The sequence below is a fragment of the Gouania willdenowi genome, chromosome 9, assembly GCF_900634775.1.
Source record: "Gouania willdenowi chromosome 9, fGouWil2.1, whole genome shotgun sequence".
Taxonomy (NCBI): domain Eukaryota; kingdom Metazoa; phylum Chordata; class Actinopteri; order Blenniiformes; family Gobiesocidae; genus Gouania; species Gouania willdenowi.
The window spans coordinates 6,114,721-6,131,471 of record NC_041052.1 but is presented as its reverse complement, the minus strand read 5'-3'; the positions used below and the strand labels follow the sequence as shown (position 1 = coordinate 6,131,471).

The window sequence follows — 16,751 nt, the reverse complement described above, 5'->3', positions numbered from 1 at the left end:
ATGGCTCTACTCTGTTTGAACTATGTCTATGTGTGGCTGCACTGTTGCTATGGTGACGAATGAGGCGACAAGTGTTGATTACCCAGCGTCATCAGTCTGCGTGAACGACAAATTCAAGCGGTAAACAAGGCGGCCGTACAGGTAAATAAATCCGAATAGAGTTCACTTTCATAAGCGTTTTAAAGCTCATTGTTTGGTCGACGTTTGGATAGTCTGCTGCTGTCGTGTTAGTGCTTTAATCTATGCATGACTTCATTCAGTTAGACGTCCATGTTTACGCAGTAGCTAACCGTACAGACCATATTAAGTGTGCTAAAATAAATCAATAAACTGCAGATTACTTCATCTTTACACAGTGTTTGCCTTGTTTGTGTGACCTCACATCGCCAAACTATCAACAATATATATCCAAAATTAAAGTATAACTACAGCACCACCTATTGGACAAAGGCTGGTAAAGCTAATCAATCTACAAAGAGTACTGATATATTTTACTGAAGTAGAAGTATTGTTACTTTATTGAAACTTTATTGATAAATAAAGAAATACTTAAGTACAAGTAAAAAGAAGCCCATTAGATAGTACTCAGAGTAAAAGTTACTAGTTACAAGAGGTGAGCATTGGCAAGGATGTTGCAATACGATATGTATCACAATACGTGGGTCATGATACGATATATCACGATATTCTACCCAGTTAACATCAAACTTAAACGTAGAGATAAAAAATCAAGTTGCTGTATAAGCTTATTTTATTTTCCACATCTGTATGAAATGAAATACAGTACAATTATTTTTTTTCAATGAAATAACACCAATGAAGTCAATTTAAAAAAAAAAAAGATTCTCAGGCTTTACGTACATTTATGAACTCTAAAACAGTGCCAGGCCAAATGTGTCATGTGGGTAACAACATAATAGGTAGAAACCACAACGTGAACCATAGAAAGTGGCTGAATGTTGATCAGAAATGGCATGACTAAGAATATGTGGATTATATATTCAATGTGTTTATTTGTGTTTATTTGTTCATCTTTATGTGACTTTACAGCTTCAGATGTGTGAGGGACCTTCATCAATATCGGGGCCGATCCCTCCAGACCCTTCTCTGTTTCCTCAGTATTACAAACGACCTTTCTCAGGTAATAATCTGCCACAACGGCTGTTTAAATCTGAATTCTCTATCTTTCTGATAATATAGAAATGCTTGGTAAATATCTAACAAGTGAAAATGCATGTATTGTAAAGTTTACTTTACAACACTAAGATTTAATTTATAAAAGCCATGTGCATCATTAGCTTCATATAAACAGCTTTAGATACTTGTGATGTTAAACTGTCCATCATCAGTAGTGTTCCTTTTAATCAGGGGGTGTTTTGGCCTTTTTAACGCCAGACACCCTCATCAAAGGTGGTCAGCTACAGGGTGATCAAGCCTGAGCTTGTGTCCCATAACTGTATCCCACTGTCTCCTATCTGCAGCTTTAGACCATTTCACACTCGGTCTGTGCCCTGTTAGAGCCCGATATGCAACAACAATCTGAAATGTAACAAGACCCAAAATGTTATGAAGAAATTTAAGAACTGGTCAATAATATAGCAAAAGTGATGAGCCCTAAATTCAATTTTTTTTAACTATAATACAACCCAAAATGTTACAATTGGTTTATTATTCAATAAAAAAACAACATTTCTATCAATAAAAAATTTTCAATCAAAAAGGAATATTTTCAATCAAAAAAAGTGTTCAAATACAAAAAAATTTAAAATTTACACCCAAATAATTGCATTTGAACACTTACAATATTTTATTTAAATTTTCTCTTTGAATGATGTTTTATTTTTTGATTGAATAATAGACACAAATGTTCTACCCATAATATGGCCCAAATACAAAAAAGATTACTTCAATTAAAAACACTTTTTTCTTTAATTGAAAATATTTATTTTTGATTGAAGTTAACCTTTTTTTTTTTTTTTTTTTTTTTAAAGGTTTTTTTATTGAATAATAAAGACAAATCTACATCCATAGTCAATAATGTAACGATATGCTGATCTGAAAGTGTAAACATCTTTGCCCAAAAGGTCAAAACTTATTTTTACAAGTTATTTTTAGTTTTTACAAAAAGTTTTTACGTTTTGGGCTCAGCATCTTATTACATTATTGACCAGTAATTGCATTTTGGGTTTTATTACATTTCAGGTCGTTGTTTCATATCGTGTTTTAACATGCCCTTTGATCTTTTTCCACCTGGATGGTCCGATATTTTACTGACACTTTTTCTCCTCTTTCAGCCCGTGGGCGAATAGAAGGAAATCAGGACTCGACATTAGCACTGCTCTCAGGGCCAGTAGCTCCAGATGCGACCCTGTATCCAGGCTGCTACAGCGCTCGGACTCCATCACCTCACCCTCGGATCGGTTATAATGCTGCTCATATTCTTGAACGAGGACGCAGAGGGGTTGTGGGGGACCTTCTCAAACTCGATGGTGTCTCAGTGACCCCTGTCCCAAAACAGAGTGAGGACAATTACTTCCTGTGCTTCACACTGTCCCTTGCACATTTCATTCTGACTCCAGTAAAAATAGAAACAGGAGTATATTTTATTATCATCATTTAAACCAGTATCTCAAACTGCAGTATAAAGACATCAAAACTGTGTGCAATACTTTACTATCTATAAAAAGTGTGTGAATATCACTTTAAACAGGTAGAGCTAAGATCTTTTGAGTTGTAATTTTGAATTGCGAGACACTTTTCTGAACTTTTCTATACACAACTTTATTAGAGCAATCTCATATAAGGGTGTAAGAAAAAAGTGATTCAGCCATATTCGCAATATTTCACTGTGCAATTATTGTATCGATCCAAAAAATGTTCTTATCAATTTTTTAAATTTTTTTTTTTACAAAAAAAACATTTCATTGTGCTAACATATGCATAGCACGTAAACGCCCAGTCAGTGAACTAAATAAAACCTGTTAAAATACCTCACTCCTCAATGCATTTTAGGGGATGTGGTTACTTTTTTTTTCTTTTGTAATTAAAATGTGAGTTGACAGTTTGATAGATATACCACTTGTTTTTGATATTGGTACTTGAATTACAGTTAGTTACCTTTTGCTTGTTCTCACAAGTTTGAAAAAAAAAAAAGAAATACATTTTATTTTATACCATTTTGTACTTGTAAGGGTTAAATTTGTAATTAATGATATTGCGTTATATCGCAATATAAATCATATGCTTTAGTGTTGGATTCATGACAGTGCATACCGCTAATCTTCTGTGACTCTGCGTTCCAGAGCACCGCGTGCCTGACTTTGCTAAAGAGAATGTACGTCGTCTTCGAGAGATCCAGAGACGCTGCAAGGAGCAGGAGGCGGAGAGAGCACAGGCCCGTCCTGTTCCAGTCAAAGCTCTTTGGACTTCCTCAAAATACCAGAACACCCCATCCAGGGTGGTGGCTCAGCTGCAGGCATGGAGCAGATACAAGGCCTTGATCTAGACTATTTTTACCCCCAATATGTTTATATTAACTAGATTCTTTCTTATATCTTAGGTGGCCAATTCTACGGTTAAACCAGAATGTCAAAACTTTCTGAAAGGACATTCTCATGGATCTCCATCGAGACAATCATCCAAACCTGCACCTTTAGCTCTGCAACGACGTCTGTCTTGCAGCTCTGTGCAAGACAAGGAGTTACAGGTGAACAAATGTTTATACACCATTACCTACCCATTAGAGATGATTGTTATTATGAACTTGATAGGAAAGGTTAGAAAAGCATGGACATCATGCTCCAGAGACTGATATTTTTACCACTGTTTGTTTGTTTTTTTGTTTTATTTATTTCATTCAAGACATTAAAACTCATTTATTTCTCCTATACATTGAAAAAAAGAGAAAAGGATGAATGAAAATGAGCAGAAAGAAGTAAAACTTGTAACATCTGCAAAAAAAAATTAATAACATTAAACAAAGGCATTTTCACAAGTCATTTGAAACCAGGATAAAGGTACACTTATGTCTCATATTTCTTTAACATAATACATAACACATTCTTTTTGATTATATCTACATCATTATCTTGATTATTTGATGTCATCATTTAGATTGTTCCATCGTCTGACCCCCTGAACTGAAATGCACCTTTCTTTTGTCACTGTTCTCAATTTGGGTTTTTTTAGTATCTCTATTCCTCCCAAGTTATAATCACTTTCTCTCTTAATGATTTTTTTATGCAGATTTTTGGATGAGATTTTTAAATGAGCTTTGAACATGGTGTTTAAAATATTGTATTCTACCAAATTATGAAATTTTAATAATTTTTGCTGTATAAATATTGGGTTTGTATGTTCCCAGCGCTCGTTTCTGTAAAAGAAAAAATGGATTTGTGTATGATTTACAGGCACTGCCCCACACGTTAATACAATAAGATACGGAACAATCAGTGAGTTATACAATATATACAAGGCCTTTTGATTCAGTGACTGCTTTATCTTGTGGAAAACAGCCATAATTTCTGATAATTTCACTTTTGTATAATCTATATTCGATTTCCATGATAACTTTTCTACTATCATAATAACACCCAACATCTTAATCTTGTTTGTTTGTTCTTATAATTACATTAAAAACACTTAATGGATTTTGATGAGAGTTTAACCAAATTTAGACCTTACATCATGGAAAATTACAATACATTTTGAAGGGGATCTGGGTCAATATACTGATTCTGGGTCAGTTTGAAAAATTAAAAAAAAAAAATCCCCATCTCTCAACACTGGAGAATTTTCTAAAATTCCTATCTCGGTTCATAACTGATTAATCTTTATGAACTTTGATCTGACCTACTGTATTGTTATTATTCAGGATGGAAATTTCTTAGAATCTCGTTGACTGATCATGTTATTATGATTAGGATCAGTGATCCAGATAACTGACAATATCTACAGGTACAGACATGAACTGTGTTCTCTGTGTTTTAAACCACCTGTTAGAAGCAGTGAGCAGCCACAATGTGCCCCTGGTGAGAGGTTAGGGTTAAGTCACTTAACGTGCCACTGCATTTTTTTTCCCTGATGTTTTGTTCTTATGTGTGTTACAGTTACAGGTTCACGGCCACAGTGTGAACTTCATAAAGCACAACGCACGAGCTGCAGGAAAAACCGTTCTTTGTCGGTCACAGTCGCTAACAAACCTCCGAGATAAGCCAGTCCCCAGTGCAGTCAAAGGACAGGTGCCGAAGTAGTGAGTATTCCTAGATTACATTTCTAAAGATTTCAATCACCAAGAAAAGCATATTTAGTTGGTAATACAGTATGTTAATGATTTATTCAGACAACTGTTCCTCAGGAAATCCACTTTGATCTCCTGACATGTTTCGACTGTCACCTGCCAGTCTGCGTCAGAGGCATCTGCTGATTGTTTCCTTTGAAGTTTCCTTCCACGTAATAATTCCAGCAAGATTCTTTTTGTCAGGAGAAACATGTCAGAAGATCAAAGTGGATTTCCTGAGGAACAGTTGTCTGAATAAAAAAAACCTTAAGATATTATTAAAAAAAAGAAGACAAAAAGAATCTTTCTTGAATTATTACACGGAAGTCATTAAACTTCAAAGGAAACATCAATGCAATCAGCAGACGCCTCTGAAGATAACTGGTTTGGTGATCCTAAATACCTGTTAACCAACTAATTTCCTGTTTCTGTGGAACTCGTAGCATTGAGGAGAGGAAAGAGCAGTGGCGCAAAGAGGCAGAGGAACGGAAAAGAAACACACCTGATCCAACCGTCCCACCTGGTCACACGCTGATGCCCGAGAGTGAGAGAGAGGAGACGCTGAAGTCCCTGAAAGAGAGTATGTTTAGCTCATGGTTTTTAAACTGTGCTTGTGCCTCTAATAATACTAATAATCTTAATCATGTTTGTTTTCTCCATAGCTCATCGTTCCCTGGTGGCAGAGATGCTCTCACTCCCTCTCAAAGCTGACAGCCTCAGTATTCGCTCACGTCGTGCTCAGCTTGACTGTAGGCTTTCTGAAATAGAGGAGGCCATCAAGATATTCTCCAGGGACAAAGTTTATATAAAAATAGATTCCTGACACATTTAGAGGAAGAACAGAAAATTAGAGCTTTGTAAATCTACTTCTTGATAAAAATAAAAAAAAAATACAATTAAATTATCATGTTATTCTGTAATGAAGCATTAAACGTTATAAAATATTATTTTACAGTGCTTGAATACATCTCACAGAGAGAAATGTTAAAAATTGTCAAGTGAGAATGAATTTACATTACCTCAGACAAAGGCCTGGTTATTACATTGGAGAACAGCAACACTGCCAAAACAGTTAAAAGATCATATCAGTTCATGTCTGTCTGAGTTAAATGTAAGTATTCTCTCTGAATGTGTGTCTGTCCGAAATCAAGAATGTTAGGTGTTTTTAGGGTCTCTAAATAAACGACAGAGAACATTTTGTTTGTATGGAGCATTCCATTCACAAGGCAATTCAAGGTGCATTTATTAAACATCAAACAGAGTTTGAAATCAACAATGAAAGGATTTTTTTTAAAGAATCATTTCCAGTCATAAGTTCAAAGTTAAAGCTCCTAACTTAAATTTAAAAATGTTAAAGTAAAGGTAGTTGTGTCTGTGACAGTTTGCTGGTGTTCCAACAGGTTTCAGTACATCACAACATTCATCTGAAAAAACAAACATAGAAAATAAATGAAAAGTAAAGCATAACTAGAGGGGAAAAGACATGTAGCCAATATAGTTTTTACTAGTCTCTGTAAACAATAGTGGGAGATGTATACTATCTTAAAATGTGTTGTGGAAAAAATGACTACCATGCACCGAGAGATGTTGTTGTTTTTCATTTTAATAAATGTATATTTAAATCCTGTTCATTATTGTGGTTGTGGAATTCTGAAATCTCGTCATAAGGATTGTTTAGCTTTTTTGTTGTTGCTGTAAACAAATGTTGACTTTTATTATTATTATTATTAATAATAATAAATTGACTGAAACTGTCAAAGTAAATTCAATATTTCAAACAAAATTGTTCTGAATCTTGAAATTGTATGACGTCAGACACACGCCCCGCCTCCAGCTCGTGTTTGTGTGTGGCTCATTGTTAGCAGTGTGCTAGCATTGCTAATGCGCCACTCGCCGGTATTTAAATAAGTCTGGACTTGTCCTTTTAATTCATAGTTTGTATTTTTTACTGCGTTTGTTTGAGGGGTTGTTTTGCTCCACGATGAGCAAGAGGAAAGCACCGCAGGAGTCTCCGAATCAGGGAATTACTGACTTTCTTGTCGGTACGTGAAAGCAATTCTCAAGCTAAGCGTTAACATGACGATCCAAAACATGTATATTTCACCCGTGTAACATTCATAATGTTTGTTTCTTAACCTTCCGTGTCTTTTTTAGAGCTCGCAAATTATGAGAAAAATGTCAACAGAGCGATACACAAGTACAATGCATACAGGTAAGACTTTAAAAAGCTCTATGTTGTAGACTTTAGAGGCTGTCATTGTTCTCAGTGACAACTGCTAAAATGAACACTCACCACCAGCAGTAATGTGTTAAACACATTATGAATGAATAAGTTAAACTAAAGATGATTATTTATTTAAATCACAAATCTCACATCAACTTTACCAGAGATAAGCAACTTTTATCACAGCGGGGGTCACAAAAATGTGATGTTTTGTTGTTTTATTTTTTAGGAGTCATTTTGTGTGTTTTTGTTGTCGTTTTGGAGTCATTTGTTTGAGCATATTTAGTGTGGTTTTGTTTATTTTTTCAGTTATTTATTGTAGTCACTTTGTGGGTTTTTAGAGTCATTTTATGTATTTTTGGTGTCCTATTTATATATTTGTAATCCTTTATGTTTTTGGAGTCATTTTGTTTATTTTTGCTGTTTTCCGTGTATTTATGCAATTTTCTTTGCAAACTTTTGAAAATTTTGTGTATTTGTCTGCCATTCCGTGTGCTTTTGGAGTCATGTTGTCATTTTTTTAAATATATTTTTTTTGTCATCCTGTATATTTTGTGTGGTTTTGGTGTCATTTTTTAATGTCTTTTTGTAAAAAAAAATTTTTTAACGTTATTGATTGTAGTCATTTTATTTGTGTTTAGAGTATTATTTTTTTATTTTTTTTATTTTTATATATATATTTGTAATCTTGTATTACAGTGATTTTATTTATTTTTTGCTGTTTTCTCTGTATTTTTGCAAAATTTTTGTGTATTTTTCTGCCATTCCTTGTGTTTTTGGAGTCATTTTGTGTATTTACATTTGGGACCCAAGTTGCCCATCTGTAGTTCAGTAAGCTGTAGTAAGAAGTGAATTAGATTTTTTTGTGTGTATTTTTTTCTTCTTTTTTTGTCTTCTTGGGATTAAGAAAACTCATTCACGATCTTTTAAAATATTTATTATTAAGAACAGATCCCCTTTTTCCCAACTGGATGCAAGCCAACCAATAATGAATATCTCAAATGTGTTCTTGGTAGAATGCATATTTGCATACATCAGTTAACCTCTCTTGCCCATGACCAATGACCATATTGTAGGGTAACCTACCTATTTTCCTGCTTATGACAAATTGATTTCAATATATGTGTATAACCGTGCTCAGACATGGAATGTGATAGTTATAGAAAGATAATATGAAAAGAATCATCAGTAGATGTAGGTAACGACAGACTAGAGACTAAAACCAGTCAGGGGTTGTCTTCTGATCGAGAGGTTGGGGTTCGATCCAAGTCTATACTCGTCGAAGTGTCCTTGGGCAAAACGCTGAACCCTAAGTTGCTCCCAGTGGTTGACCAGTGCCTTACATGGCAGCTCACTCCCATTAGTGGGTGAATGGGTTGATATTGTAAAGTGCTTTGGGACTACTTCAGTTTAGGCATGAAAGCGCTATATAAATCAAGTCCATTTACTATTTACCATTATTCCACTCAGAACAATTAAACTAATCGTCATGGCAGCACCGGAGTAAGTCAATATTGTCTGCATTACTTTACCCGTCACACCCAATGAACCAGTAATGCAGTAATATTCTTATTTTTTATTGGTGATTTATGCTTTTGTGGTTTGCACAATAGCAATAACTTAACTTAATGTATGGATGTCCTTTTTCTTATTATTTGTTTATTCATATTTAATAGTTTTCTGTTTCCATTTTAGGAAAGCCGCCTCTGCCATTTCTAAATATCCCAACAAGATCAGAAATGGAGAAGAGGCCAAGAAACTGGTACGTGTTTAATCTTTTTACACATCTTTGTTTTGAAGTGCTAATCTGAATCACTTTCTGAGCACACAGTTGCTTCTGTTACAAATATCTTCCTTTTTTTTTTTTAGCTTTTACAAAGTTTAGATTTAACTTTGGATTTCATAGGTTAAAGGTTAAACTTTATCTGAAAAGATTTAGGTAAGTGCTGCTTGAATACAAGCTGCAACCCAACTTGATTGTTCATTGTTCCCTCAAATTGTTAATCTATTATTTATTTGTTTTTGTACAATTTATTTAAGGTGGTTCATTTAAACCTGAAACAAAGCACTAGTGCCACCTTTTGATTCGGATTTATAATTTGAATGTAATGAAGAAAACCTTTTTTTCCCTCCATACACTGATAATAAAAGTCTAAGAAATGACATTTTTTTCTGGTTGCCTCTTCTTTGCTTTGAAAGCAACAAAATAAAAAGCTGAAATATTGCCCTTTCAGGCATATGCTCATGACCCACAAGTTGAGTGCTTGTGGTTTAGGTAATTTTATATGTACCTTTTAATAAAGGAGTTTGATAAATTATTAATAATTTAGGGTTTCCGACTGTGTGGATTTGTATGTAAAGGTTTTGTTCATTCAGACAACTTTTTTTCAAGAAATTTACTTTGATCTCCTGTTGTGAAGACACATCAAAGCAATCAGTAGACGCCTTTGTGGAAGACTGAAGTTCAGCAGTCGAAACATGTCAGGAGATCAAATTAAACTTCCTGAAAAAAACCATAACATATTATTCAAAAAGAAGACAAAATGAACTTGCTGGAATTACATTCTGGATTTGTGTTAGCACTGTTGCAGCATCTTATCTCAGTGGGTTTTTTTGTTCTTTTACACACATAAAGTTGACCACAGTCCCTGTCTCAGCACCTTGTGCTTTTTATTAAATCTTGTTAGGATGGCGTTGGAGCTAAAATAGCAGAAAAGATCGACGAGTTCCTACAAACAGGCAAACTGAGGAAACTGGAAAAGGTGAGTCAGAGAGCATTTATTATATAATATCATATTAAACTACAGGCTAAAGGTTTTTAATACATTTTTTTTTGCTTTTCAGATTCGAAATGATGACACCAGCTCCTCCATCAATTTTCTCACCAGAGTCACAGGGATTGGGTATGTTCGTGTTGAAGAAATGAAATAAATTTTATTACAATAGATTTTTACGTCTGATTGTCATTGCTTCTCTTTTATCTTGATTCCAGTCCTGCTGCTGCAAGGAAGTTTTTTGACGAAGGAGTGAAGACTTTAGAAGGTTCAGTGTTTTTGAGTGACTTTGTTCAGTCTGAAAAATTGAAATTCAATGTTTAAGGTGAAGTCTAAGTTTATTGAGGCCATACATGATTTTTTTTCTGTATCTTTAGATTTGAAAAAGATTGAACACAAACTCAATCATCATCAACAAATTGGCCTGAAGTAAGTCTACACAATTTATCACCTCCGCCAAGCGTGAAGCGCAGAGAACAAGGTTATGTTTTACCTTGCGTCTGTCTCGGTCGGTCTGTCTGTCTGTCTCTCTGTTACTTTCGAAAACAATTTTCGCAAGTATATTGGTTGTCATTTTTGTATGCGTATCTGTCTGTGTACACGATAGTGTCCTCAATTTTTGACGAATCCACTCCTGTTAATTGGTTTTTGGGAACAGATGAGACATTACATTTTGATGAAGGTAGGTTGAAGATCAACGTCACAAAAAAATATAAAAAATCGCAAAATTCCCCATCTTTAGCATGGGGCAAAAGTTCTAAAATTCATATCTCCGTCAGATCTTCATTGATTCGTTCAAGATTTTGCAGGATGATGTAAGGCTATGACATGCAACATCTGACCAAACGGGATCCAGATCCTATCCAGATTGCTGACTCAGCGATTTATTTATTTTTATTTTTCTTAAATTAACATTGGAAAGCCCATTTACGACTTTTAAACATTCCTATACAGTTTAATAAATTATAATTTAATTCAAATTTGGTGGATTGATGTCAGGTTGTGACCTCTGTCAAAATGTCGAGTTCCGTACAGATCCGATCCAGAATGAGAGCCCGTCTCCCAGGGAGCCTCCACAAACGTTTCTGTCATGCTACATGTCACCTCCGCTTCATGTGAGGGCAGTTTTTCCTGCATGCGGTGCATTAAAACATACCTGAGTAACTGAAAGGCAAACCCTCGACTCAGCAATCTTGCCTGTCCAAACACGCAGAAATCGTTCTCCTATAAAACAACTAGGGTGAGTTAGTTCTTCCCTGACGTTTTGCATTTTAGATTTATTGTCTGATTATTGGCAGGCGAAAGAGTGATTATTTTTTTTTTTAGGTAACTTTTGCTCAAAATTTTTTTTTTTTGCCATTGCCTTGTGGTCACTTGTATTATGCTTAACTAATTTGTTAGATATGTTTCAACTGAATTTGGTCAAAGAATATTTAACATTCTGCGTTGCTCAACTTCTTTTATTGAAGAAAAAATGAGAAACTCTTTGTGAAATTAATAATATTTTTTTAAAATATTCTCAGCACTCCCACATATCAATCCTGTACCACTAAAAATCCTGGCGCCGTGCCTGCTCTGAACTAAAATGAGTTTGACACCCCTGCTGTAGTGGATAGATGTTCAGTTTATTTATCACACTTTACTTTCAGGTATTTTGAAGAATTTGAGAAAAGAATTCCAAGAGTTGAAATGGAAAAGATGGAGGTGAAAAATAATAATCTCCACGATTGAACTTAATAATGTGAAGTTTTGGAAATGATGACATTTGTCTTGTGTTTTTATTTGTTTGTAGACTCTTATTCTGAAGGAATTGGTGACAGTTGGTACTGACTATATTGGGACGATCTGTGGAAGCTACAGGAGAGGTATCATCTTATTGAGTTGGTTTCTATTAAATCACTACAAATTAAATATTAGTAACAATAACTTTGTATTTTTCAGGTGCAGCATCAAGTGGTGATATTGATATTCTGCTGACTCACCCAAAATACACTTCTCAGACTGCAAAGCAGGTCAGTCTCCTTTCTCTTCATTAATGCCTAGTCATGTCTATAATCTGTGGTTAATTTGTCTTGTATTTTTCCGTTGTCGATGCTCCAGCCTAAACTCCTCCATGCTGTGGTTGAACATTTTGAGTCCATTGGTTTTGTGACCGACACTCTGTCCAAAGGAGACACCAAGTTCATGGTGAGACTTAATGTTTCCCTCATGCAGAAAACTAGTACCTGTACAATTACAGTACACAATTTCACTAACAGTTAATGGTTCTCTGCAGGGAGTTTGCCAGCTGCAGCAGAGTGATGAAGATGAAGAGGAGTATATTCACAGGCGCATTGATATCAGGTGCTGTTCTTCACACAGCACTTTCATTTTAAGCCTCTGATTTTGTTCATTTACTGATGCATTGGTATAGATTTTTTTTTAAGATCCAATAAACAATAAAACAGACATGGGCCACATATGGCCCCCAAAATAAATGCAGAAAATGACAACAAAAATCCAGAAAATCACTCCAAAAACAGACAAAATGACTATAAAATTTTAATAAAACAAAGATTCACCAAATGACTCAACACATAACATAACACACAAAACATTGCATAAACAACAAAAATGCATAAAATGACACGAAAAATACAGAAAATCACTCCAAAAATACAGAAAATCACTCCAAAAATATACAAAATTATTCATAACACAAAAATGCACAAAATGAAAGCAAAAATCTACAAAATGACTCATAGCACACAAAATAATTTTTAAAAATGCACAAAATGACTCCGAACACACAAAACGCCTTAAAACATTTTTATTTCTTTTTTACGATAATTTCTTCACAGAAAGATAAAGAATAGACTGAGGGGTGTTCCATAAATCGGGTTATGTTCAAACTCTGAGTATGTTCGGGCTCAAATCAGGGAAACTCTGCGTATTGGAATGGGATACTCAAGGTATGTTCTTCTCTGAGTGCTACCATGGCAACATTGTCCGTGAACTAAACCTGGTCGCTGGCAGGTTTTATCAAAGAAACCCTGGGTTTCTACCTGGCCCCGTCCACCTGAAGACCATTTCTCAAGGAACAATTACTTTTACTTTACACTCTTCTCTAAAACACATTAGTAACATCATACACCACAGACATGCTCACATTATTACTAATGTTGTATTTTTTTTTTTGCAATCAGTAGTTTTCTTTCTAATATTGTGGATGCAGAGCATTTAGGGAAAGTCACTGAGAAGTTGAAATGCATTAAAACACCTACTGACGTCTGTAGTAAAGTTCCCTGGATACAAACCTGTGAATACACCGCTCTTGAAAGCAAAAGGTCGCGGGTTCGCGTCTCGCTTCAGTCTTTTTTTATGACATTTTTTGGACGTCGAGATGACTCTGGCGATAATATTACATTAAAAATGTATATAAATGATGCGATATGAAGCGGCAGTCATATAGCCAGTGTAACGGGAGGGCTCTCTATGCAGCCATCCTATGCTGCTACCACGTCTCCTCAAACACATTTTATTCATATTGTTCCCCGCTCGTCACGTCACTGAAGCAATAAAGTGATGAATCGACCAAAAAGCGTGACTAATAATGGGTGATTTTAGCCACTATATCCACTGAAGGTGCGTTCAGTGTGAACTCACCTTTAGAACAGACTCATATTCTTCAAACGCCGGCTTATTTCACCCATCAGGGTGAATAAATCACTCTCCTCCGGGTGGTTACCATGGTAGTTCGTGTAACTGTCGATCCATTGATGATGGCTTTTTATCACGTGCGTGCACGTAAAAGAAACCAAGGTTTACATACTCAGGGTTGATTGACCCACTTCATACCAGCTGTAATGGAATCCGATATCCAGAGTTTCCCATCGTGGGGTATTTTGACCCAGAGTTTATGGATATACCCAGAATTTGTTAACCCTCCTTTATGGAATACCCCTCTGTTGTGACAATTTTAAATAAATGAATATATCTACAATATAACTATTGAAATCATCCATACATAATGCATTTGTTTTGCTTTCACATGCAGCTATTTAAGATGAAAACTGTAATAAATGACATTTCTGAACCTATTTGTCTAAAAACTTTTTGCACTGTTAATTATAATGCTTCCTCTTATTCATTGTTTTAATTATTGTTTTTATTTTTTTACAGATTAATCCCCAAAGACCAGTACTACTGTGGAGTTCTGTATTTCACTGGGAGTGACATCTTTAATAAAAATATGAGAACTCATGCACTGGAGAAGGGCTTCACTCTTAATGAGTACACTATACGGCCCCTGGGGGTCACTGGTGAGTTCAACCCATGTTTCATTTTGATCAGTTTGAGAAAAATTACGTTTTTTGATTTGTTTGTTTTTCTGTGGATGTTGTAGGTGTGGCAGGTGAGCCCCTATTGGTGGACAGCGAGAAAGACATCTTTGATTACATCCAATATAAATACAAAGAGCCGAAGGACCGCAGCGAGTAGAACAGGTTCTGTTGCAGCTACGAATTGAAGGCAATGTGTGTTTGTGTGTGTTATGTCATCATTCATATTATCAAGGATAAAATTGTTACAAAGTTCATTTTTGATATTTTTTAAACCTTTTTTGTTCTCTATGGATTCATTTTAAAAGATGAGAAAAGATAAATGTTCTTTGGGCAAGAGCGGGTTTTTATTTTTATTATATTTTTATCTTGAACGGAGAGTCAAGGATTTTTGTTCTGGTTAATGTCCTCATAATGTAACAGTTGATTTTCTCTCAGGGAAATCCTCGACTTAAAAACCTGAAAGGAATAATAACCAAAATGTTCTGATCCTCTTTATAACATTGTTGTTATGATTAAAATATTTAACCAGTGTTGCATGTCATCTTTACTTAGATCCTTTTGAAAAATATCAATAGTTTCTAAATAAGGTTCAATAATCAAGCAACAAATACCGCTACTTAATAAATGCTGAGGCTCATTCTCTGACTTGGAATGAATCATTTTTGTTTCAGAGTCGAACTCAATGAATGAGTGAAATTACATGAGGATAATAGTTGTTTTCTTCTCCCAAAGGGTTCATGAAATACACTGATGTGAAGAATTGTGCTTTTAATGTGAAAAGAAGAAGTAGAATGTACCTACTTTTTATTTGTGCATGGTTGTGGAGTCATTTAAATGTCATAATGTGTGTGTCTGGTATCATTAAAAATGTCTGAGGTAAATAAATGGGTTTCATATTTTCTTGCAAGTTTCTTTTTCTTGATCACAGACACACATACAGGATTTCAAACAGGTCCAGGTGGTAGGTGTTAAAAAAAAAAATCTAGCTACTAAATAAAAGCGCAAACATTGAAGGAAATGTTTTAAGGATCTTATGATAGCCTTATCTGAGAAAAAAAATATATCAATTTTTATGCCTTACTATAGCCTTCCCTCCGAAGTTTGAGTTTTTCACAATTTTCTCACCCCAGTTTAAGTGTGCTCATCATATTAAAACAAGTTTTAAGGGTCCTATGATAGCCTTATCTCAGGAAAAAAATTTTTTTAATTTTTATGCCTTGCTATAGCCTTACTTTTGAATTTTGGAGTTTTTCACAATTTTCTCATTTTTCATGCCTTACTGCATTTTCACCCCAGTTTAAGTGTGCTCATCATATTTAAACAAGTTTTTAGGGTCCTATGATAGCCTTACCTCAAAAAAAAAAAAAAAAAAAACATTTTTCAATTTTTATGCCTTACTATAGCCTTACTTTTGAATTTTGGAGTTTTTCACAATTTTCTAATTTTTCTTGCCTTACTGCATTTTCACCCCAGTTTAAGTGTGCTCATCATATTTAAACAAGTTTTAAGGTTCCTATGATAGCCTTATTTCAGAAAAAAAAAAAAACAAAAAAAAATTAAATTTTTATGCCTTACTATAGCCTTCCCTCCGAAGTTTGGAGTTTTTCACAATTTTATCATTTTTCATGCCTTACTGCATTTTAACCCCAGTTTAAGTGTGCTCATCTTATTTAAACAAGTTTTAAAGGTCCTATGATAGCCTTATCTCAGAAAAAAAAAAAAAAAAAAAATTTAATTTTTATGCCTTACTATAGCGTTCCCTCCGAAGTTTGGAGTTTTTCACAATATTCTCATTTTTCATGCCTTTCTGCATTTTCACCCCAGTGTAAGTGTGCTCATCATATTTACACAAGTTTTAAGGGTCCTATGATAGCCTTATCTCAGAAAAAAAAAAAAAAAATTAAATTTTTATGCCTTACTATAGCCTTACTTTTGAATTTTGGAGTTTTTCCCAATTTTCTCATTTTTCATGCCTTACTGCATTTTCACCCCAGTTTAAGTGTGCTCATCTTGTTTAAACAAGTTTTAAAGGTCCTATGATAGCCTTATCTCAGAAAAAAAAAAAAAAAAAAATTTTCAATTTTTATGCCTTACTATAGCCTTCCCTCCAAAGTTTGGAGTTTTTCACAATTTTCTCATTTTTCATGCCTTAC

The 16,751-nt window shown here is 34.6% G+C and overlaps 2 protein-coding genes across 2 annotated transcripts; both read left to right on the top strand.

The window, feature by feature from the left end:
- Positions 1-3: 3 nt before the first annotated feature.
- On the top strand, positions 4-6,851 carry enkd1 (enkurin domain containing 1). The gene is made up of 8 exons (XM_028457325.1): positions 4-141; positions 1,051-1,141; positions 2,295-2,519; positions 3,303-3,475; positions 3,560-3,706; positions 5,109-5,251; positions 5,722-5,858; positions 5,941-6,851. Exons 2-8 carry the CDS (start codon positions 1,057-1,059, stop codon positions 6,099-6,101), a joined length of 1,071 nt encoding a protein of 356 aa, XP_028313126.1. The 5' UTR covers positions 4-141; positions 1,051-1,056; the 3' UTR covers positions 6,102-6,851.
- Positions 6,852-7,122: 271 nt separating this feature from the next.
- On the top strand, positions 7,123-15,494 carry polb (polymerase (DNA directed), beta). The gene is made up of 14 exons (XM_028457327.1): positions 7,123-7,320; positions 7,433-7,490; positions 9,198-9,264; positions 10,190-10,264; positions 10,347-10,405; positions 10,495-10,544; positions 10,654-10,705; positions 11,926-11,980; positions 12,069-12,141; positions 12,218-12,288; positions 12,377-12,463; positions 12,552-12,619; positions 14,438-14,577; positions 14,661-15,494. The coding sequence occupies exons 1-14, from the start codon at positions 7,260-7,262 to the stop codon at positions 14,753-14,755; spliced, it is 1,011 nt and encodes a 336-aa protein (XP_028313128.1). The 5' UTR covers positions 7,123-7,259; the 3' UTR covers positions 14,756-15,494.
- Positions 15,495-16,751: the final 1,257 nt, after the last annotated feature.

Bases quoted from the DNA above. Each gene is read 5' to 3' on its own strand.
- enkd1 (XM_028457325.1), top strand. From the start codon at position 1,057: ATGTGTGAGGGACCTTCATCAATATCGGGGCCGATCCCTCCAGACCCT. The intron at 2,520-3,302 runs GTGAGGACAATT...TCTGCGTTCCAG, and splicing joins GACCCCTGTCCCAAAACAGA to AGCACCGCGTGCCTGACTTT. The intron at 5,252-5,721 runs GTGAGTATTCCT...TGGAACTCGTAG, and splicing joins AAAGGACAGGTGCCGAAGTA to CATTGAGGAGAGGAAAGAGC.
- polb (XM_028457327.1), top strand. From the start codon at position 7,260: ATGAGCAAGAGGAAAGCACCGCAGGAGTCTCCGAATCAGGGAATTACT. The intron at 10,265-10,346 runs GTGAGTCAGAGA...TTTGCTTTTCAG, and splicing joins AACTGAGGAAACTGGAAAAG to ATTCGAAATGATGACACCAG. The intron at 12,142-12,217 runs GTATCATCTTAT...TGTATTTTTCAG, and splicing joins CTGTGGAAGCTACAGGAGAG to GTGCAGCATCAAGTGGTGAT.